Source organism: Lepisosteus platostomus, chromosome 11 (assembly GCF_059453375.1).
Source record: "Lepisosteus platostomus isolate fLepPlt1 chromosome 11, fLepPlt1.hap1, whole genome shotgun sequence".
NCBI classification, from domain to species: Eukaryota; Metazoa; Chordata; class Actinopteri; order Semionotiformes; family Lepisosteidae; genus Lepisosteus; species Lepisosteus platostomus.
The window spans coordinates 32,443,753-32,465,446 of record NC_142621.1 but is presented as its reverse complement, the minus strand read 5'-3'; the positions used below and the strand labels follow the sequence as shown (position 1 = coordinate 32,465,446).

Genomic DNA, 21,694 nt, shown 5'->3' with positions numbered 1-21,694 from the left:
TTAATAAACAAGATACATCGGGTTTCTAAAGCGATATACAGCAAGTCTGCATGTGTTAATAAACCTCTTATGTATATTTTCTGAAGGTTATTTATACTGTAACAACCACATTGTATGCGTGTTTGATATAAAGCTTCATTAATACATTTGGTCTAACTAAAAATCTTTAAATAGGAGGCTGACACAGATGTCCACCAATTAGCTAAGATAGGAGTAAAATCAGCTGCTCTCTAATGTAAAAAAAATGCTTACTTACAAAAAACTCTTCTCCTTCATCTTAACTCAGTTACAGGTATGCCCGTGTTGGTGGTCAAGGTTAATATATTAACATTATTAATCCCTAGTGTTCTAACCTTACTTAACCTGATGGTAATAATTGCTAATAAGTTACATCACCCTCTATGAATGACCAGCACTCTGACCTAGGACAATAGCGCAATATCAGCAACACTATATTGGGAAACTAACCTTGGCTATAAGCGGTGGAATCGATTGAAAATTGGGGTGGAATGGTGGCGCCGTGGTCAGCATTGCTGTATCAACACTGCTGGTGCCCTGGGTTTAATTTAGGGATGCTATCCGTGTGGAGTTTGCATGTTCTCCCTGTGGGTTTTCTCCGGGTGCTCTGGGGTCCTCCCACAGTCCAATGACATACAGGAAGGTTAATGGGCTTCTGCGCCCAGGGGTGAGTGCGAGTGTACTGTATGTCCCTGCCCTGCGATGGGCTGGCGTGTACACCCCAGGGTGTACCCTGTCTTCTGTCCGTGGCTTGCTGGGAGAGGCTCTAGCTCCTCCGCGATGAGAGAGAAGAGAGAAGAAAATGGATGGAGTGAAACTTGATTAGATGAGAACCAACAGCACGGATCGAAATATAGTGACAATGATTTCGAAGCATTTTTCTTTCAAGTCAAATAAGCTTCTCGTGAAAAGAAAACTTAAAACGTGGTCTTCCTCCGTCTTTCATTCAGAAAACAAAATACTACAAAATCTTCAATAGAAAAGTTTATTAAATAAATGTAAAGGACAATAATTACCAGTACGATAGGATCTCAAGAAGAGGAAGGTAGAGACTTTGCCAGGATAACTAGCGCAAACTAGCAACCACTTCGGCCATGAGCTGTGGTATCTTATAAACCCCTAAACCAGCTGGCGTTGATACAAGCGCCGGAAGGAGAAATTCAGCGATTTAAGTAATGTCCCTGTGTATATATGATATTAAATTGGCTGTAGAAAACGAGTTACGGTTTACTGCGGAGCACATTTTGCGAAAAACACGGCATTGAAACAAAACCAACTGTGATTCACTGGAAGAAGCGTTTTTCATCTGAACTGCGTCCCATATGATCTACAGTATATTGTCTTCTTGAATGAAATACTGTACGCTACTGAACTGTATTGACCGAGACAGATAAGACGCGTAATTTGCGCGATAGATCAGTTGCTCTGTTCCTGGGAAGTGGGGTGGCGGCCGGTGCCAAAGGTCTCTGTACTGTACTGCCTGTAAAACGGAACGAGCTGTCGAGGGCGAGGCGAGGCTGTCGGGGCCGCCCGACCCGCTCCCGAGCGGACGAGACTGGGGTTCGGTCGTCCCGCTGGCCAGCCGACAGCAGCTGTTCGAAAAGCGCCGCTTGGACCGCTACACGTTCGAAACTTTCCTTCAATTAAAAAAAAAAAAACGAAGTCTGTGGCAAAGCTGATTGATGGATAAATTGCAGAGTCTGAGTTGCTGGAAGAGAACAAAGGATAACGATAAGAAACGGTAGACGTGTCGAGTCGGCCAGGTGGTCCTCATGAGCGTGCCGCACTGGCGAGCCTCGCTTCAGCTCCTCTCGATGAGCCCAGCAAAGATGCTGACATCGCGCCAGCTCTTACTGGGCATCGGTCAATTGCTTTTCAAGATGGACCTGCACAGTGGAATGCGTCATTATGCCCACTTAATTGCTTACACTTATATAGCGCTTTTCTGGACACTCCGCTCAAAGCACTTTACAGGTAATGGGGACTCCACCTCCACCAATGTGCAGCATCCACCTGGATGATGCGACGGCAGCCATAATGCACGAGTACTCTCACCACACACCAGCTATCAGTTATCTATAGAGTGATGAAGCCATTTCACAGATGGGGATTACTAGGAGGCCATGATTGGTAAGGGCCAATGGGAAATTTGGCCAGGACACCAGGGGTACACCCCTACTCTTTTCGAGAAACACCCTGGGATTTTTAATGACCACAGAGAGTCAGGACCTGGGGAATCAGGTCCAACATAGACCACAGGGTGAGCACCCCCTGCTTGTTCCACTAACACCTCTTCCAGCAACAACCTTAGCTTTCCCAGGAGGTCTCCCATCCAGGTACTGACCAGGCTCACACTGCTGAGCTTCAGTGGGGCTGACAGCTGTGAGCTGCAGGGTGATCACATACATTCAAGGCATCATTCTGAAAACAGCCATTACTGTGAATGATTAAACTGAACTGTCAGTCCTACAGCTCTAAAGTTTTAAAGCGACATAAAATTTTTACTTGCTTATACCCGTGTAAACTATTTACATGGAGGAGAATTGTTTCCTTATTTTCATTAAAGCTTATCTTTGAATCTGCAAATAGAGGAAATTCTGTCTTTTGTTCTATTTAAGAAAAACCTTCGCAGTTATGACACTGGAAACATCGGTTCCTGAACAAAACCTCCCCCAGCAGGAAGCGTGTCCTGGGAAGACAGTGTCTTTTCCTCTATTGTTTAAAAGAACACAATAACGTTCGCAGAGTGATGTCATCATATTCTCGATTGCCAGAGGGAAGGAAATTGATAAACATATCTTGAAAGTATATTTTTAAAAGAAAATGTCATAAACACTATTTTTTAAAAGACGGCCTGGCACATACAGTACATATCCCAACCCTCAGCAGCAGCACAGGCAAGCTGAAGATGGATGGAGATTGAAATATATTTGAATTCTACCGGGGTATGTCAATCGGGGTTCGAAATGTAAACACAGAAGAGCACAGGGTGAGGTGAAATGCCCATCAAAACGTTTGCAAGTGTTTTTCAGGCTTTGAAACTTCTCTTCCATGTGGGCTGTGGGCCTCCATCGAGCCTCCCCTCACAGGCCAGAAAGAAGTGGACTTTAAAGTGCAAGAGCTGCTCGAACCCGTGTTCGCCACCCTCCAAAGGGAGGCACAGTCCGGTCTCGTCTCAGTTTGCAATCAGTGATGAGTGCCCACTTGCTCATGCTGGCTCCCTCTCACACAGTGCCCAGACAGGGGCAGGTCCCACGACCAGCTACTGGGAGGGGGTGAGGGAGTGGGGTCATTCGAAAGCTTCGCTGCCCCATCGCCTCTGCCCCACCTGCCCCAGTTGGGCACATTTGTATCTACAAACCAAAACAACGCAAGTTGGTGGACAGGCTGGGTGATTCCTGCAATTGCTGCTGCCTTTGTCACTGTGATGTACCGTTTGTGTGTAGGAATAAGATTGACAAATGTGATTGCTCACACATAACCACTAGTTTGGATTGCTGGAGTAATGGGAATAAATGGTGGGAAATCACCTGTTTGCTTCAACATTAACAAATGCCTTTGATTCTGGTTTTTTGATCAGCAATGTATATGAAGGCATTTTTTTCACCACCCCTGCAGTGCCGGCCCGACGACATCAGTGCCAGCCTGATCTGGGGCTGTACGCTGCCCGCCCTCGCCCCCCGCGCCCGCGTCTCGCCGTGTGGGCAGCGGGCGCCGGCAGAAGGAGTGCCAGCCTTGTGCCAGGATCACCATGCTGCAGCGCGGGGCATGTCAGCGGCAGGGCATGCCAGCCCTGGGCAAAACAAGCTCTCCAGCGAGTCGTCCAGCGAGGCTCTGCCCCAGGGAGTGTGGGGTGACTCCTCCAGGCAGAGGCTTAGGAGAGAGCCGTGTGGAACAAAGGTCGGGGCTGTGGGTTCGAATCCCAGGTGTGGCACAGCTGGTGACCTTCAGCGAGGTACCTCCCTACTTCCCTGGGAGTGCTTCAGTCAAATGCCCAGCTGTATAAATGGGTATAACATGAGTCTGGATAAAAAAAAATCTGCCATATAGATGAAGAATAATAGAATAATAATGTTCTCACTGCAACAGGGAAGTAGCAAACAATTGTGGAGTCCTCAGTATGCTTTGCTCCACTAGTCCCAGTAATCCCTGTGTCCTGTGTCTGACTAATTTCCGGTCCACATAAAAGCAGGGTTTTTGGACAATGACATGTTTCCCTCTTTTTAAATCTTCTCCATGTACCAGGTGCCCAGTGCTGAAGGATGTCTGCCTGTCTCCCACAGTAAGAACTTCCTCTCGCCAGTGAGGAAAGAGAAAAAAGGACAAATGAATGAATCCTGTTTGACCACCATCCAGGAACTGGGAGTCACAGCTGGGAGCAGCGTGGCAGCACAGAATCTAAAACATTTGGGGTTGTTTTTGCTCATTTGTTATTGCTCTGGCAACACTGTGTTTCACTGGGCATGCTGTGAAGCTCTGTGGAAACAACTGAATTTGAGTTTGTAGTATTGGAAGAGAGACATGCTAAAGTGTGTGGCCGTAACTGTTGCTGTGCTTAGTTAGGGAGGGGTCCTGACCCCTGGAGCCCCCACTAGCTCTATTGGTAGAGCATGAGACTCATAATCTCAGGGTAGTGGGTTCGTGTCCCTCATTGGGCGCAGGGTTCTCTCATAACCCATACTGGGCAGCAGCAGTATGGGGTGGTGTTGGTGGCGGAGGATCGTGTTTCCGTGACAATGGCAACAACACTCGCACTATCTGCGCAGAAGAAAGGCCTGGCGATCTACTTCCATGTCTTGCCATGAAAACTCTATGGATAGTGACGAAGGGAACCATCCATAGGGTCGCCATGAGTCGACACAGACTCGACGGCACTCATCCCACTCCCCACCCCCTGACCCCCGGATGACCCTGACACTGTCCAGAAGCTGCCTCCCTGAGGAGAAGAGCTCAGAGTTTAAAGGAGGGCATCACATCAGAGAACGAGCCTGCTCAGATCGAACCATCGCCCCTCTGCCCTGCGGGTCCTGCCCCCACTCTCTCCTGTGGACAGGAGGTGAGCTCCCACAGCACTCCGACATCAGGCTGTGTCCTCTCATCAGCACAGACACCACAGATCCTCCCTTGCTGGTGCTGGACACCTGGGAGTATCACAGGGCAGACATGGGGTGTGAGGAGTGCACCTACTGTAGTGTTACTGCTTGGGGCTGGGGGTGTATCTAAGCACTGTCAGAGCAGAGTGGGGGAGAATTGAAGATGCAGATAGTGAGGGGGAGTTCTCAGTGGTTACTATACTGCTGACATCTAAGTTCACCCACGCTTGCAGTTTCATTCTTGGGAAGTATTCAGGGATTCTTGTCCATTCCTGCCTTTCTGACCTCTGACCTCAGCTGCTGTGACTCCCTGTTAGAAGGTTAGCCCAGTAATAACCTCAGGGGGAGCAGCTACATGTAGGTCACTGACTCACACTCTTTTTTTTGACCATACTGCCCCAGCGCTCAGATCCCTTCACTGGGTACCAGTGACTTTTCCACCCAGTGGAGGATGGGGAGGGGGTTCCCGCTCTTATGGAGACGCCTGTAAAATATGTTCCTAACGCTGCCCTGGGCAGACTCGGTGCTGGTGCCAATCCACTGACTTCGCTCAGCTGGGCCCACTCCTGCTCAGGAGAGAGAAACTCTGAGCCAGCTTCATTAAGATTCATTAAACTGTAAACTAAAGACCTTATGTTTTATATTAATCCTGCCATGCACACTGGGACTCACTGGCATGTACAGAGCAGTGCCACAGTTGCACTGTATTGGTGACTGATTCTGTGTCACCTTGTGTAGCCCCACAGCTGGACTCCAGCTCCTTCTGTGCACAGTGATACTCCGCGCATGTCTGCAAGTGAAACATATTCCAGGAGAGAAGAATTGCATGCGTTGTACATATGAGCCGATCTCAGAGTGCATACTTTAACATGAAAAAGCTTGACCTGCAAAGCAAAGAGTTAGCTAGGCTTACGGTTTGGAATCAGGTGTTGTAAGACTCTTAAGTGGCTAAACGTTAAACTGTATGGAGTTAAAGGTCATACATCATCCTGACTGCAAGTGCAGCTGATTTGTTTTAACTGCCTTGAGGGAAAAATAACATTTGTTGTAAGAAAAGGGCAGATGAGGGACAGACTGTGAGCCAGGCTGTTTCCCATGGGCTTGAGCAGAGTCACAGGATGCCTGGAACTTTGCTCTCAAGGTGCGTTTGCAGGTAGTACTTGCTCTGAAACGCTAGCTGCCCTGATCGAAGTATACTGCCCCTCCTGTCAAGTACAGTCCAGGGCTCTGTCTGGAGAAACTGCTGTTTCCTGGCCAGGGTGTAACATATTTTACGACTTGTGAATTCCGTTCTGTTCGTTAAACAGCCGTACACTATGACAATTTTCCATTAGCACAATTGTGTAGGTCAGCAATTGTTCTGAAAGTTGCTTTGGGCAAGGGCATCAGCGAAAAAAAATGAACAATAGCATAATCTGATAAAAGGTTAAAGGATAGTTTTGAGTGAAGATCTCTTAAAAAACATGGGGTTGCTTTGTTTTACAATCATGTAGCACAAAATAACGTTTATTCGTCAAACGAGCTCCAGCTTGGTAACTTCACGACAGACCTCTGTACTAATAACCAGGTCCACTGCCAGGTCTGTGTGCTTTAAAGGGGAGCTGCAATGCGATTCTTATATTTCAGCATCAGAAAGAATTAGCATTTGATGAGTGCAAGTCAAATCTCAATGAAAGTAAAATGTACACAGTAACCTGTAAAAGCTCCAATTAACATCACAAAATAGATGACATTTGCAGGTATGCCCAAGGCGATATTCTGAGGTTCAGAATGAGATACAGTAATAACATTTCTGGTGACGTGGAGCCGCCCTATTACATTGTAAACAATCAGGCTTGTGAATACATTTGAATCCAACAGGAATATTGCTCTCGACTTCGAGACAGTTTTGCCGATAAATAGAATTTACTTGATGACCCTGTGTGCAGATCATGTTGGAAACTTCCTGCGGTGAAACATCTGCTGCACAACCTGTACTTATTTGCTCGTACATCACAGTACACCAGTCATTGTGGTGACTAGTGAGCAGGAAGGGCCTCTCGACAGCATGGAAACTTACTTTAGCAAAGTTTATGATTTTGTGCTTAATTCGGAATTTGACCATTTTTTTCTATTCCGTCAATTAATTTAATTTGTTACTGAGATTGAATCATTTAAACAGGTGGAGACACTACCTCTCTCACCCCTCCAGCTATCCCTAGGCCTCTTTCTCTCTTGCCCACGGTACTTCTGCCTCTCACTGACAGCCTCTCCCCATCACTGCAGCTGTGCAACGCCAGTGTGATCCTGGGGTTCTGGGAGCTGGGAGCACGTGCATCCCGATCGTTTCCTTCTGCCCTGGTGAGGAGCAGGACTTGTGTGCCTGAGAGGGGTGGGAGCTCAGCAGGGACAGCTGTTTGCAGCTGCAGAGCTGGAGTGTGGGGGGCCCTGCTGCCTGAAGAGCTGAGGTCACCAGTGAGGCCACTGACAAACCACTGGGAGAGTTATTTGGAGGCCTGATTGCAAAACCCATATAGTGTGCAGAGCAGGTGCTGGTCTGGGATAGAATGGACATCACATGGCAGCTCCGGGCAGTGCAAGACTGGACTGAACGTGGCTCTGACAGCAGTTGACTGCACTGGCTGTGCATGGAGGGGATGGGTTGTTCTGCAATGGACTGGTCCGGACTGGAAGGGGCAGGCTGCACTGTGATGGACTTAACTGGGTTTGACTGAGTTTGCCTGAGTTGGGTTTTGTTGGCCCAAAGTACACTGGTCTTGAAACAGAAAATCCCCCTGCCGGTGTCCACTGTTACAAAAAGATGAAACGCATCCACAGAGACACAGCATTCTGCAGCACCTATAGGCAACAGTGTGTAAAAGCGTGGCTGCTTGATAGAAACACGTCCGGCTTTTTCTTGGCCTGGGAAAGGTTGTTTTGTGATTTTCCCAGCTTTCCTTGCTATTTATAATCCCAAATAATCCTTTTATTATGCAGCTAAGGGGCAACATTAAGCAGCAAGTCCTAAGCCCACACTGCACTTTCACTGCAGATGTACACACACAAACCTACTACTGCAAAAACAAATTGTGTATGCAGACGCATTGCACAAAGCACAGATAAACCCTGCCCTGCGCACAACCCTTCACCCTCACAGACTCAAGAACACCCTGACAGTCACTGCTCCCACATTCATTGAAATAAACCACCCCAGAGCTTATCTGTAGCCATGCTGTATATCACTGACAGCCCCAAGACGAACTGCAAAACTACTGCTGTGACGAAACACAGTGCAAACACCGCAAAACCAATGATACAGTGTAAATACCACATTATTCTGAATACAGTTCACTCCTGAAGCTGGAGTTAGATAAACATGATTGCAGCATTACAGCCACATCAGCCTAACCATGCTAGGAGTAATTATTTTTCAACTTCTGCTGTTGTAAATATTAAAAATTAAGAACAATTAAGAATTTGTTCTGCTGATCTGGGAGACGGCAGACACACAGAGTAAAGGTGTGAAGAAAGAGAAATGTAAATATTGAAGTGACATCCTGAAATCAATTGCTGAAGCCCAACTCTAGTCGAGTCGTCCCAAGCTTATCTGTTGTCGTTTAGCGCCCTCCTATGGCCATTTGTGTAATGACAGCCTCCAGGCACACTCCCAACACCGATCGCTCACATATGAAACCTCTCTTTAAGCAGACCAGAAAGTTGAGAATAAATCCCTATTTACAACGGCGACCTGGTCAAGAGGTCTACAGAGAAGAGAAGAACGGGCACTTCAAGACCTGACTCGACACTGGCAAATCACAAGGAATCCTGGGATGTTCCGCTCGACAGAACTTCCACATCTTCGAAGCAGCTGTGAGGGGCTGGTGTGTCGGCGGGTCTTCTCTTTAAAGCAGCAACACCTGAGTGGACGACGCTGAAGAAGCTGTTTAATTTGTCCAGTTTGCTTAGCCTGTTAAAAGCCGAGCTGCAAAGCAGACCCACAGATACACCAGCCTTTCAACACCAGGATTGAACTCTGCTACACAGAACTGGCCGACATTATCAAGAGAGGAAGGTGCTTTCCCAAATTAAAGATCTGGAAATTGATCAAAATTAATTCTCAATGAACTGACTTCAGGCTGTTCTCAGAGCCTTGATTTTACAACCCCAGCCCAGCAGAGTGTCCCTCGTACGGCCTGCTACCCCAGACAGATGGGGAGGTACACACGCGCGCAGACAGGAGTCGCGGGGCTACTCACCACATGTGGGGTGTAGGCCATCGTTGTGGGACAGACCCCCGGTCAGAACGCGAACTGCCCATCACAAGACAGGACCGGCGAGCCCACTGCGCTCACGGCGAGCTAGCAGAGCCTTTCCCCCGGCAGAAACAGGGCCAGACCCCAGTCTCCCGGGCTCCTCGCAGACCGCAGAACAATGCGCGGAAGTGTTTGCGCGGAGCCGCGCCGCTCTGGGGATCACACCGTGTCAGAGTGCCTCCTTTCACACAGAGACACACAGCCAGCTTCCTGACAGGAAAACACTCAGTCTGTGTCCTCCCCCCTCTCTCTCTGCCTCTCCCTGAGCTCTGTATCCCACTGAATCCCACTGAATCCCGCCTGCTTCCCTTTCTGCCCTCGTCTCTCTCGCTGGCCTGTCCGAAATCCAACCAGTGATCCCACCACCTCTCACCTACAACCTTCGCCCTTGCCCTGTCCCACTGACAAACCGGACAGTTGATCTGGACAATCCTGACTTCCCTGAGTCCCACAGCCCCTTTCTGGACAGTGTGCACTTGAAAAGTAGCCATGACGGGACCTTATTCAAGCACTCGAAAACGCCGATAAAGTCAGCCTAGTGGACTTCTTCAGGATCAACAGTGAAAACAGGGGACACAACGACAAGCGGAAACAATAGGGCAGTGCACGTCAAACTATACGCAAAGGGTTGTGGAAGTATGCAACAAGCTATGCAGCTTTGCTGTCAAAGCAGATACACTGCTTTCTTCCAAAAAACACTTGGATGAGATCCTGGGATCAATTAGCTACTAAATACCAGACAGGCTAGATATGACCGAATGGCTCCTCTCGTTTGTAAGAGTAAGACACAGAGCAGAGCAGAAAGACATAGAATAACATAGATAAAAGTAAATACCCAGTCTCTCCAGGATACCGTTCCTAGCTCTGGAATGAGCAGGACAATTAAAACCCTAACCAAAGAGACAGTTTGGAAAAAAGACCTCTCCTAGGCAAATATCTATACATTCTGAATGACAAACTTTCCAACAGTCTGGTACACAGAAAGACAGATACACAGTCAGGCAGACAGACACAGTGTGCAAAAACACCGTTAAACAGACAGAAATACTGTAGGCACAGTGTACAAACAGACAGAGACGCAGACAGACACAGACACTGTATAGAAAGACAGACACAAGCACTGTGTACAGAGAGACAGATATGCAGACAGGCACAGGCACTGTGTACAGAGAGACAGATACACAGACACAGGCACAGTGGATAGAATGAGAGATGTGCACAGGCAGCTGGTAACACAGATATGCAACATACAACTGAAAAACTGCTTATGAGCGGAGACTATGAGCAGTTTAAAGACGTTTCCCCATATTACTGCCCTTAAACACATTTTAAACTGCCAGATATCACTTAATGCCAGCTTTTAATCTGTTAATTGCAAAATGAGAGCCAGCCACTGGTTTGTAAATATTTTTTATACCAACAGCTGAAAATGGAAAACCACTTAGCGATTGTCTGAGTCACATGCTGTCAGTGCATTCTGTAGAATATGTTCAACAATATTAATTATTAATGAATAGTTAATTTGTTTATCAAAACAGCATATGTTATCACTGAGTGAATTTCAGCACATATTTATATGATTAATGAGATTCAATTCATACATCAAGGGTGGATTTTCAATACTTCACAAAAACTGACTAATTCCTTGTATTTATAGGCGGAGGAGTTAGTCACTTAACCCTGTACAACAACAGGCAGACAATTAGACACACAGTCAGGCCCGCATACTATCAGACATACACACACAGACAGTCTCTTGGGAACACAGAGAATCAGGAATAAAGCCAGGTAGACAGAAAGACAGACAGGCATGCACACACAGTCAGACAGACAGGCTGGCACAGACAGCCGTGCACACACAGTCAGACAGACAGGCTGGCACAGACAGCCGTGCACACACAGTCAGACAGACAGGCTGGCACAGAAAGCCGTGCACACACAGTCAGACAGACAGGCTGGCACAGACAGACGTGCACACACATTCAGACAGACAGGCTGGCACAGACAGCCGTGCTCACACAGTCAGACAGACAGCCACCACACCGGCAGAAAGAGAGTCAGGGACATGGGCTGATTCAGCTCCAGTTTTCCCTCTCAGAGCTCTATAGATGTTACTATGGTGCTGTGTATCAACTGCTCCTGAGCGAGGCAAACACAACAAGCTGAGAGGAAGGGAGAGACAAACAAAGTGAAAGAGACACGGAGTGAGAGGGAACTAGGTAGAGGTCAGAGAAGGAAGCACAGATACCAGAGAAATTATTTGTATCCCTCTGTTTTTTGGGAGAGCACAAACTCTCCTGTATGTGCAGAGGGAAGGTGTCAAGAGTCCAAGAGAGGAGGGAGAGTAAAAGGGACCTGCGAGGAAAACAAGATACATGAGACACAATCTGAGACACTAAGAGAGACGGAGCTGGACAGGAGCGGTGGACAGGAGAGGAGACAAGCACCAGTTAAAGGTGGGGCAGTGGTGTGCTGTGGGTGAAAAAGCAGGCTGGATGTAACTTTGTATAGAGCAAAAAGTAGGAATCTTTAGAGTTCAAATTCCCTTTGAGGGAAGAGGTTATAAGAAATATTATATATGGAATCTATATATTATATATATATGTGTGTGAAGAAGCACCTGAAGAAGGCTCCACAGCCGAAATGTTGTGTCTCTTGTCTTTTCCTTCAGTGTGGGATAAAGCTTTACGTGTTCCTTTGCAGCCTCAAATGCTGACACAGCTATCTACTTGAACATTATACAGAAGATGTTTTTGACACTACACAACATCAAACAGACTGCAAAAAGGGAAAAAAGCAAGGAACTGTGTTCTCAAATGGCTAAAACCCGACCTACTGAACGTGAAGATTACCGTGGTAACTACCAGTTGAAATTGACCTCAGGATTGTCACACTATGCAGAACCCCAGCTCCCCGATTCTTTTTGCTTTAAACAAAATACACAGCATAAAAAGGCAAAGGAGCAGTTAACAAATTCAGCTGCCTGCCTGCACACTGTTCTTAGCAGGGGTCTGGATGCCATTGATGCTGGTGTCCTTAGAGCACAAGCACATGAGACAGGCTGAACAGAGGCTGATTGAGCTGCTTACTGAGCTGAGGGTCTCATGCAGGTGCTTACTGAAGGATTGCAGGGACCCTCGCCTAAGTACATGTCTTCAGCAACATGGCTGGGCAGCTTGTTCCAGGCCCCCACTACTCTTTGTGCAACATCTACCACAATTCCACAGATTCCTGTTTCACTATTAGTCCTTTTTATTCTTCATTTTACTTCCTGCAATGTTATTGTTGCTTCATTTACTGGCGCTGCAAAAATATTGCTATAAACTTGTTTGCACTGCAAAATAACATGGCCCTTTGCCCTTTGTGAGTGTGACCGTCGCGGTTCCACGCGGGCTCATGCCCTCGCCTCTCCACCCCGCCGGTTCGTCCCGCAACACCTGGGCGCAAATCTGGGTCTCTGGCGTAAAGCAACAGGAAACCAGCCGCATGAGCTAAAGGGGACCTCCCTCAGCCCAGGCGGCTGAGGTCCCTGCTACGGGCAGGGAGGGCGATGACGACACCATGCCCACACTAGCTCCGCTACACGAGCAAGGAGACTTTCATTTCTTATATGTTGAAAACAGGTCATGTTGTTTTCAATGTCTTAAACGTTCTACATGTAGATGCAGCTTACAAGATTACAAGATTAGCAGCCTGATCTCATCAGGTCTTAGGAGCTGAACAGGGCTGGGCCTGATCAGTACTGCGCTAGGAGACCTCCCAGGAAAACCACTGGCACTGGCTGACCAGTAAGTGGCACTCTTCATTGTCAACCAGAATTTCCAAACCAATGTTCCAGTGCAATAACTGGACACTGTTCTGTAGAAAGATCGTGCTGTTAGAAAGAGTGGTGATGTTTTAACTAGATTCCACTGTTGGCTTATACCATTCAGCTTTCTTTACATTGCCACTTAATTCTTTTGGTGAATCAAGTTCTTACATCAGCACCTGACCCTCTGAGCAGTAACACTGGGATCCTTCAGGATGAAGAGTGTTATATAAATGCAGGGACTTAATTGACCATGGTAATTTTGTTTTCAATTACAGCCGGTTACAAAAATAGATGATGCATCTAACTGAGTCACCATCCCTTTTGCAAAGATGAGGCAAATCAGAGGTCTAATGGCTGCTAATGGCTCCACTCCTCACTGCTCCTGCATAAGCCAGTCCCTTTTGCTGTAGTGAAAATCAGTATCATGTTCAGTTTTAAAGCGCTTGCGTCACAATCGAGAATGAGAACAGTGGAGCCAGCCCCGCGGCCGCCTGTGCAAACAGAGGGCGAGAGGGAAAGAACGCTGCTCAGAATGGCCCAGCATTCCTGGGGTGTTGCCATAGTCGTGGCAACAGTACATCTGTCACAGAGAGCGCCGGGCACTCTGTGTGCTGTGTGCTCTCCCACCCATTTAGTAGTTAGTAAATCACTGCTCTGAGGCCGACGTGGCTTCACAACAAACTGGAGGAGGTTTCTTCACTTCCACACGTTCATTATCTATCGTCTGGTCCACTACATTCGGAGCAGAGGCGATTTAATCAGCAATGTCAGCATGTTTGTTTAATCCATGGATTAGTAGTAATAAAACTGGGGTTCTAAAAAAGTTTGTTTCAATCATAACATAGAGGTCTACCTGTAATAACCTTGCTAAAAGAACAAAGTCATATCTGGAATTTTCTTACAGACAAATTAAACATCTGATTCATCAATGCTGGAACATAGACTGGAGTATGAACTATTGTCAGTCTTCTAAATAAGTGGTCTCCAATACTGGTCCTGGAGGGACACTGTCTTCTGGTATTCATTCCAGATAAGCTCTAAATTTGCAGTAATAATTGATAACTTAATTGACCTGTTTGTTTAGACTTTTATTTAACTTGTTTATTTGGTCAGTCCTGTGTGTCAAAAACTTCAGCACACAGAATATTACACAGGCTCTCTTTAAACAGAGACAGGTCAGACTGATCATATCAGACACGCCCACAGGGAGAAAGACACTGTATCGGACACGCCCACAGCAGGACTGACAGAGAATCAGACACGCCCACAGGAAGAATGACACTGTATCGGACACGCCCACAGCAGGACTGACAGAGAATCCGACACGCCCACAGGGAGAAAGACACTGTATCGGACACGCCCACAGCAGGACTGACAGAGAATCAGACACGCCCACAGGAAGAATGACACTGTATCGGACACGCCCACAGCAGGACTGACAGAGAATCAGACACGCCCACAGGGAGAAAGACACTGTATCGGACACGCCCACAGCAGGACTGACAGAGAATCAGACACGCCCACAGGGAGAAAGACACTGTATCGGACACGCCCACAGCAGGACTGACAGAGAATCAGACACGCCCACAGGGAGAAAGACACTGTATCGGACACGCCCACAGCAGGACTGACAGAGAATCAGACACGCCCACAGGGAGAAAGACACTGTATCGGACACGCCCACAGCAGGACTGACAGAGAATCAGACACGCCCACAGGGAGAAAGACACTGTATCGGACACGCCCACAGCAGGACTGACAGAGAATCAGACACGTCCACAGGGAGAAAGACACTGTATCGGACACGCCCACAGCAGGACTGACAGAGAATCAGACATTCCCACAGGGAGAAAGACACTGTATCGGACACGCCCACAGCAGGACTGACAGAGAATCAGACATTCCCACAGGGAGAAAGACACTGTATCAGACACACTCAGAGAGTGACAGAGTATTAGACATGAGCACAGTGAGTATTTCTTCCTTATGCTGGGGTCCAGTCAGTTACATTTCAGGCAGCACAACTGAAAAAGTGCAGTTCTGAAACTTAGAAGCTGGTACAATGTTTAAACTCGTTCAAAATTTAAGAGCTGAAAGCCAATTTACAAAGATGTTTGATATAGAAGACTGGAATCAACGAGCCAGTGATTAAGAACTTAGTTGGAACAAGACAAACAGCAGAGATATTCTTCCTCCAGGACCTGGACTGGGATCTAGTGCTCTAAACCAGTCGATAGCACCACTTGATTGCTGAGGTCTATCAGCACCTTTGCCTTGAGGTGAATAAATTCTGTTCCACAAAGTACAAGACTGACCTAGTGACTGATTATTATTACACACTTTCCCGGTCTCCCCATCAGGAAAGTGAGGTGCCATGGCTGGTTGGGGCCAGAACTGTGTGCCATTTGCCCCCTGTTGGGTGTCTGATGCCCAGGGGTGCCCCCTGTGCCCCTACCACATCCGGACGGGGGAAGAGGCCAGGGTGCCCTACAGCCAGTTCTACGAGGCGTTTGGGTTCCCCTACGGCCCCACACTGCCTAACACTCACTTGCTGTTCTACGAGCTGCGGACGGCCACCGGAGCCCTGGTGCAGAAGGGCCGGGCCAGCAGCTGCCCCCTGTACCACCTGCACCCTGAAGCGCTGCTCTTCGACACCGACGGGTGAGGCGCTGGGGCAGAGGGGTGGGTCTGCACGGCTGTGTGGTCCTGTATCTGCACGGCACTGTATCTGCATGCCAGTGTGGTACTGTATCTGCATGGCACTGTATCTGCATGCCATTGTGGTACTGTATCTGCATGTCTGTGCGGTACTGTATCTGCATGCCAGTGTGGTACTGTATCTGCATGGCACTGTATCTGCATGCCAGTGTGGTACTGTATCTGGATGCCAGTGTGGTACTGTATCTGCATGTCTGTGCGGTACTGTATCTGCATGCCAGTGTGGTACTGTATCTGCATGCCAGTGTATCTGCATGGTTGTGTGGCACTGTATCTGCATGCCAGTGTATCTGCATGGCTGTGTGGTGCTGTATCTGCATGGCACTGTATCTGCATGCCAGTGTGGTACTGTATCTGCATGGCACTGTATCTGCATGTCTGTGTGGTACTTTATCTGCATGCCAGTGTATCTGCATGGCTGTGTGGTGCTGTATCTGCATGGCACTGTATCTGCATGGTTGTGTGGTGCTGTATCTGCATGGTACTGTATCTGCATGTCTGTGCGGTACTGTATCTGCATGTCAGTGTGGTACTGTATCTGCATGCCAGTGTATCTGCATGGTTGTGTGGCACTGTATCTGCATGCCAGTGTATCTGCATGTCTGCGTGGTACTGTATCTGCATGCCAGTGTATCTGCATGGCTGTGTGGTGCTGTATCTGCATGGCACTGTATCTGCATGTCTGTGTGGTACTGTATCTGCATGCCAGTGTGGTACTGTATCTGCATGGCACTGTATCTGCATGGCTGTGCGGTACTGTATCTGCATGCCAGTGTATCTGCATGGTTGTGTGGTGCTGTATCTGCATGCCAGTGTATCTGCATGTCTGTGTGGTACTTTATCTGCATGCCAGTGTATCTGCATGTCTGTGTGGCACTGTGTAAGTGCTTGTGTTTCTCCAGGTACCTCCGCTCTGTGCTGTCAGTCTATGACAATGTGAGCTACGTCACGCTGTACAGTAACTACACGCCCTGCGAGGAGCCGCCCGGCCGCTGTGCGAGCGCGCTCACCCACTTCCTGCAGGCGCACCCGGCCCTGCGGCTCGACCTGCTCTTCTCCCAGCTCTACCACACCGAGGACTGGCATCCGCACGGCTCCGCCAACCGCCAGGCTCTGCGGGCGCTGGGGGCGCTGTGGCCCCGCCTCACCCTCAGCCCCATCTCGGGGGGCTGGTGGCTGTCCTTGCTCCGGAAGTTTGTGTGGGGGGTGCCCCCTGACACCTTCCGGCGCCCCTTCCAGCCCGGCCGAGCGGCTCTCGACTGGCACAACGCTTACCAGATCAGTGCCATCACCGGCGTGACGCCAGCTTTCCTGGACCTCTACCCGGAGATGGAGGCCCCTCCTGCGGTGGCACGGGCACCCCCCCTGCCCCCCCCCGTCCTGCGACACTCTGCCCTGGGGCGCAGACTCTACTTCCCCCCTCCCTGTCTCAGCTTCCCCTACCCGGGCGCCCCCAGCTACCCACGCCGCCCCCCGGCCCTGCCACGGCCACGTCATGTAGTGCGCCACGTCAGGCTGCCCCCCCCGGCTCCCTCGCGGGGCTCGCCGCTGCCCCCCGGCCGGCCCGTAGAGGTCGTGGTGGTCAAGGAGCGGGAGGTCGCGGAGGGCAGCGGCCAATCAGGAGATGGCAGGAGGAGTCAGGGGAGGCCCGGCCGCAGATAGAGGGGAGGTCACCCTCCGGCGACCAGATCTTATATAGAAAATTAAATGTTTCTTCTGCCACCAATGAACCGAGCTGGACGGGCCCGGTTTCTCATCCCTCCATTTCTTGAAAGGAACCAGGGTATCCCAGTACAGCACGGCCGAGCAGCTGGTCGCTGGAATAAGGCTCACCAAGAGACGAAGGCTCCTGCCAGGCTCCTCTGGTCTCTTAGGGGGCTGTGGCAGTGAGTGACAGGGGGAGACTGTCCATCAGGACAGGGGGATGGAAGAATGACCACTGGTGGGAGTTCATCGTCCTCTGGGACGTCAGACCTGGGCCTCCGCCATTAAGCAGAGATGCTCACACACAGCCCGGAAAGCTACAAGGGTTACTGCGCGGGAAGAATCCACCGGTATGGGCAGCATCACTCTCCCGATGCACCTAAAATCTGTTCAAGAGCATCGGCACATCTAGACACAAGCTGACACATAACGCCAGCCCTGGGGACAGCTCTAGATTTAACCCAGTCCCAGTCCCGGCTGCAGGAGGCGCTGATCCTGCCATAGTCCTGCTCACACGAGCTGAATCTCAGTAAAATGTCTTGAGGGGCTTCTCTGAACCTTTTGCCTGCATCTAAAGAGGGTTCTCTGAATGATGTACTGTAGGTTAAGTCAGTTTCTGTCAGAGTCACAGTGGTAGACTTTGTAAGACTTCTGCCCTGTAGGAACCAACGCTGTATCTCAGCTCAGTTCTGGGCATTTTTTGGAAATCTGGCAGTTTGAAAACAAACAGGGAGACCCAATTTCTGTTTTTTTTTATAAGACGTGCAGAAGTACATTCATGACAGAGAACAGGTGACACTTTCCTTTCTGAGAGAGATGGAGTCCCTGGCCAAACTGGGGTGTCAGTGCTTCTGGGGGTCACAGTTGCTTTGGAACACAATGGAGGAAGGCTCTTGGGTCAAGACGCGACACCAAGAAGCATTCTCATCCCTGTCATCTGTTCTGAGTGGATAGGAGAGACTGGGAGCTCCACAGTCCCACAGCTCGTCTACAGCCCAGTGAGAAACCACACCAGAGCAAGCTGCATTCAGAATGCCTTTCCCCAGCCTTTACCGCTGCAGAGAATACTGTTTCCCTACTGTGCTGTGTTTGTGAGGGCGTGTCAATTCACCAATAGGAGTTCTTCCACTGCCTGTTCAAAGTTCAAGCACACGTGTGTTTGGTTACCTAACAGCCTTGAGTGGAGGGTGCTGTTCTTTACCAAGAGGACCAGTCCTTCCCAGCAGCTCCTCAACAGCTCAAGAGGTCAGTCCAGCACTCAGACCAGGCAGACACTTTCCGGAGGACATCACATGTCCTCTTGTCTTTCTTGTCCCCGAGACACTCACTGCTCCCAGTGGAGCTACTGTACTGTGAAGAGGTCTTAGTGCAGTCTTCACATTACAGAACAATCCTTTGTTCCAGGAGGATGGGAATCTGGCTGCGGTTATACTCTTGGCAATCACTACATGTGTTTGTTAACCTTAATGCTGCTATAACCTCTGTTTAATGTGGACAAGTGCGAGGATTTGCGTGCAGGCAGTAAAACTGAACTATGGGAAACGCTGAGCTACAGGAGGCTACTTATGAGAACGACTTGGGTGTTCATGTTGACACATCCTTGAGATCTTCTAGTCAATGTGGGGAGGCAATTAAAAAGGCAAACTAAATGAAATGTTAGGATATATAGTTAGAAGCATATGATTTGAAATCAAGGCATCAGCTTTACTATGTTAGCAATGTATAACACACTAGTAAGGCCTCATTTAGAATGTCTTGTACAGTTTTGCAGATCAGATATTGCTACTCTGGAATGTCCCCACATGACCATGGGACTACGCTGCCAGGCTGAAGGAACTGGACCTTTTAAGTTATAAACAGGGAAAATTCCAATGAGACCTGGTACAAAGTGGTTTCAATCATAATGGAGACCTCTAACTGTTGCTTTAAGAACAGTCGTGTCCTGTCTGTGCTCAGCACTCAAAGGGGCTGAAAATGTCAACCGAGCATATTTCTTCAGAATGAATAGTGAAAGGCCAAGCTGTGGGGACAAGTTGAAACTATATGGAAGTGCACTTATATCTGAGAACAAGAGGCATTACTTTACCACAATGGTTGTGGGGGTATGGAACAAGCTACACACAGCCAATTTGTTGCAGAAGCCGGTTCCCCGGATTCTTTTGAGAAATAGCTGATTGAGATCCTTGTCTCATTTAGTTACTAATTACAAAATGGGCTGGCAGGGTCGAATGGCTTGCTCCGGTTTGTAAAATTTCTTGTGTTCTTATGTAACATAGTGACTAAGGCCAGACAGAACAGACAGAAGACTACAGGTGGCTCCAGATGGAGGGACAGAGAGGCTGGACATGTTCATAATGTACAACATAATGCTGTTAACATTTATCATTCCTGAATTCCGTCTTGAAAAATATTAGAATGCCATAGAAGTGGACACAATATTGACAAATTATAAAGACAAGCATTTTTTATACAGAATTGCCAACGTTCTCTTGCTGTTTACAACTAAACAGTGACTATAAAGCAAAATACTGCCCGAACTGTACAAAGACCTTGGAGAGTCAGAGAGGGAGAAGGAAACTGTAGAGATATAGTGGTGTCTCCAGACAGCAAGACATCAGCTGATGAATATTGCAGAGTCTAGTGTCTGGGAACCTGAGAGGATGAACTGCAACACAAGACTCTTCTTGTAAGCGAGTGTTTTTGTAAAGAAAATACAGCAAGTCAGCAAACTGGTTTCCAGTTTGATTCAGGTACATTGTGCTGACCGCTTAATGAAGTGTTATGGGGCTCATAGAGCTCCTCCAATCAGTGCTGACTCTCCTGGGAGACATTGTGGGGCTCACAGTGTGTCACAGAGGAAGAGGCGTGTCACAGAGCTCCTCCAATCAGTGCTGACTCTCCTGGGAGACACCGAGGGGCTCACAGTGTGTCGCTGAGGAAGAGGCCTGAAAGGGGGCGTGTCACAGAGCTCCTCCAATCAGTGCTGACTCTCCTGGTAGACAACAAGTGGCTCACAGTGTGTCACAGAGGAAGAGGCCTGTGTGTCAGATGGGTTCATGTGTGGTTGGGGTGAGCCAAATGTCAGTCACATGACTATTAGCAGTCAGTTCCAAATTGGAATGTTAAAAAATAGAAGAAGGATTAACTCCATTCCAAGCATGGAACCAGCAGCTAGTGTTGGCAAGAACCTCCTGCTGGGAGCACTGGTGATGGGTCAATGAGAGCCTATCTCTAGCTGAGGAGGGCCCCAGGCCTCAGGTATTTGGGCTTGTGCTGAGGCAGGGAAGAGCAATTCCAGGAAACCAGCTTGTATCCTGGGAGGCAGACTGAGGCTCCAGCTAGGAGGTAATTGAGTGTGCAGTCACACTCACTTCAGTCTTTCATTTGTAATTTATTGATGCAACAATTTCAATCACTGCTATGCAGCAAAAGCAAAAAATATCTTGTGCGTGTCTGGAATAAGACCATCCCAACATTCAATACCACACAAAGCTACTGGGTGCTGTTTGTCCTAGGCTAAACTTGAGACATATGTATGCTTTATTTTTAATCTTGATTTGCAATCAATGTGTTATTTCTGAAATGAAATAAAATCTGCTCATTTGTGATGCTCTTTAGCAGTCCCTATAGTTCACTCTGTGCCCTGGCCAGGCCTGTCAGAGAGGAAGATTAATGGCAGCCACTGTCCAAGAGCTATGGGGCACAGCACACTGTGGTCACAGGGGTCCTGGTGCAAATTTTTGCTCTGGGTCTTTTCTAATGTGTATTGCCAACCTTCTAGTTGGGAAGAGTGTCCTTCCAGAGCCATTTCCAGTGTCGGCAGGGAGCAGGGAAACTATATTTCTTGCTCTGAGGGGGTGGTGGGTCTCACCCGTGGATCTCTGCTGCAGGTGCCTCTTCAAGGTGGGGGGGGGCAGCCCTCAGCCCCCCCCCCTGCACACACACAGACATGCAAACCCCTACAGGCACACACAAGCTTGTGGACAAGTGCTCACAGAGACACAGCCAAGAGGACGAGAGGCAGAGACCTCAGTTGCTCGCTGCTGAGGGGTAAAATT

General features: G+C 48.6%; 2 protein-coding genes across 3 annotated transcripts in view; one reads left to right on the top strand and one right to left on the bottom strand.

The window, feature by feature from the left end:
- The window catches only part of rgl1 (ral guanine nucleotide dissociation stimulator-like 1), a 49,678-nt gene extending 40,157 nt beyond the window's left edge, over nucleotides 1-9,521 (bottom strand). For both annotated transcript variants that reach the window (XM_088599207.1, XM_088599208.1), the window contains exon 1: nucleotides 9,347-9,521. In XM_088599207.1, coding sequence (XP_088455333.1) covers nucleotides 9,347-9,367 — 21 coding nt within the window. In that variant the 5' untranslated portion in view covers nucleotides 9,368-9,521. The remainder of the gene's footprint in view (nucleotides 1-9,346) is intronic.
- A 2,064-nt stretch (nucleotides 9,522-11,585) lies between these two features.
- Nucleotides 11,586-21,249, top strand: LOC148652464 (putative deaminase APOBEC-4). Its single transcript, XM_088599198.1, has 3 exons — nucleotides 11,586-11,859; nucleotides 15,575-15,875; nucleotides 16,835-21,249. Exons 2-3 carry the CDS (start codon nucleotides 15,589-15,591, stop codon nucleotides 17,592-17,594), a joined length of 1,047 nt encoding a protein of 348 aa, XP_088455324.1. The 5' UTR covers nucleotides 11,586-11,859; nucleotides 15,575-15,588; the 3' UTR covers nucleotides 17,595-21,249.
- The last annotated feature ends 445 nt before the right edge of the window (nucleotides 21,250-21,694 follow it).

What these genes read in the sequence shown, in the direction of transcription:
- LOC148652464 (XM_088599198.1), top strand. Translation starts at nt 15,589, where the DNA reads ATGGCTGGTTGGGGCCAGAACTGTGTGCCATTTGCCCCCTGTTGGGTG. An exon ending in CTGCTCTTCGACACCGACGG is followed by an intron (nt 15,876 to 16,834) that starts GTGAGGCGCTGG and finishes GTGTTTCTCCAG; the next exon opens with GTACCTCCGCTCTGTGCTGT.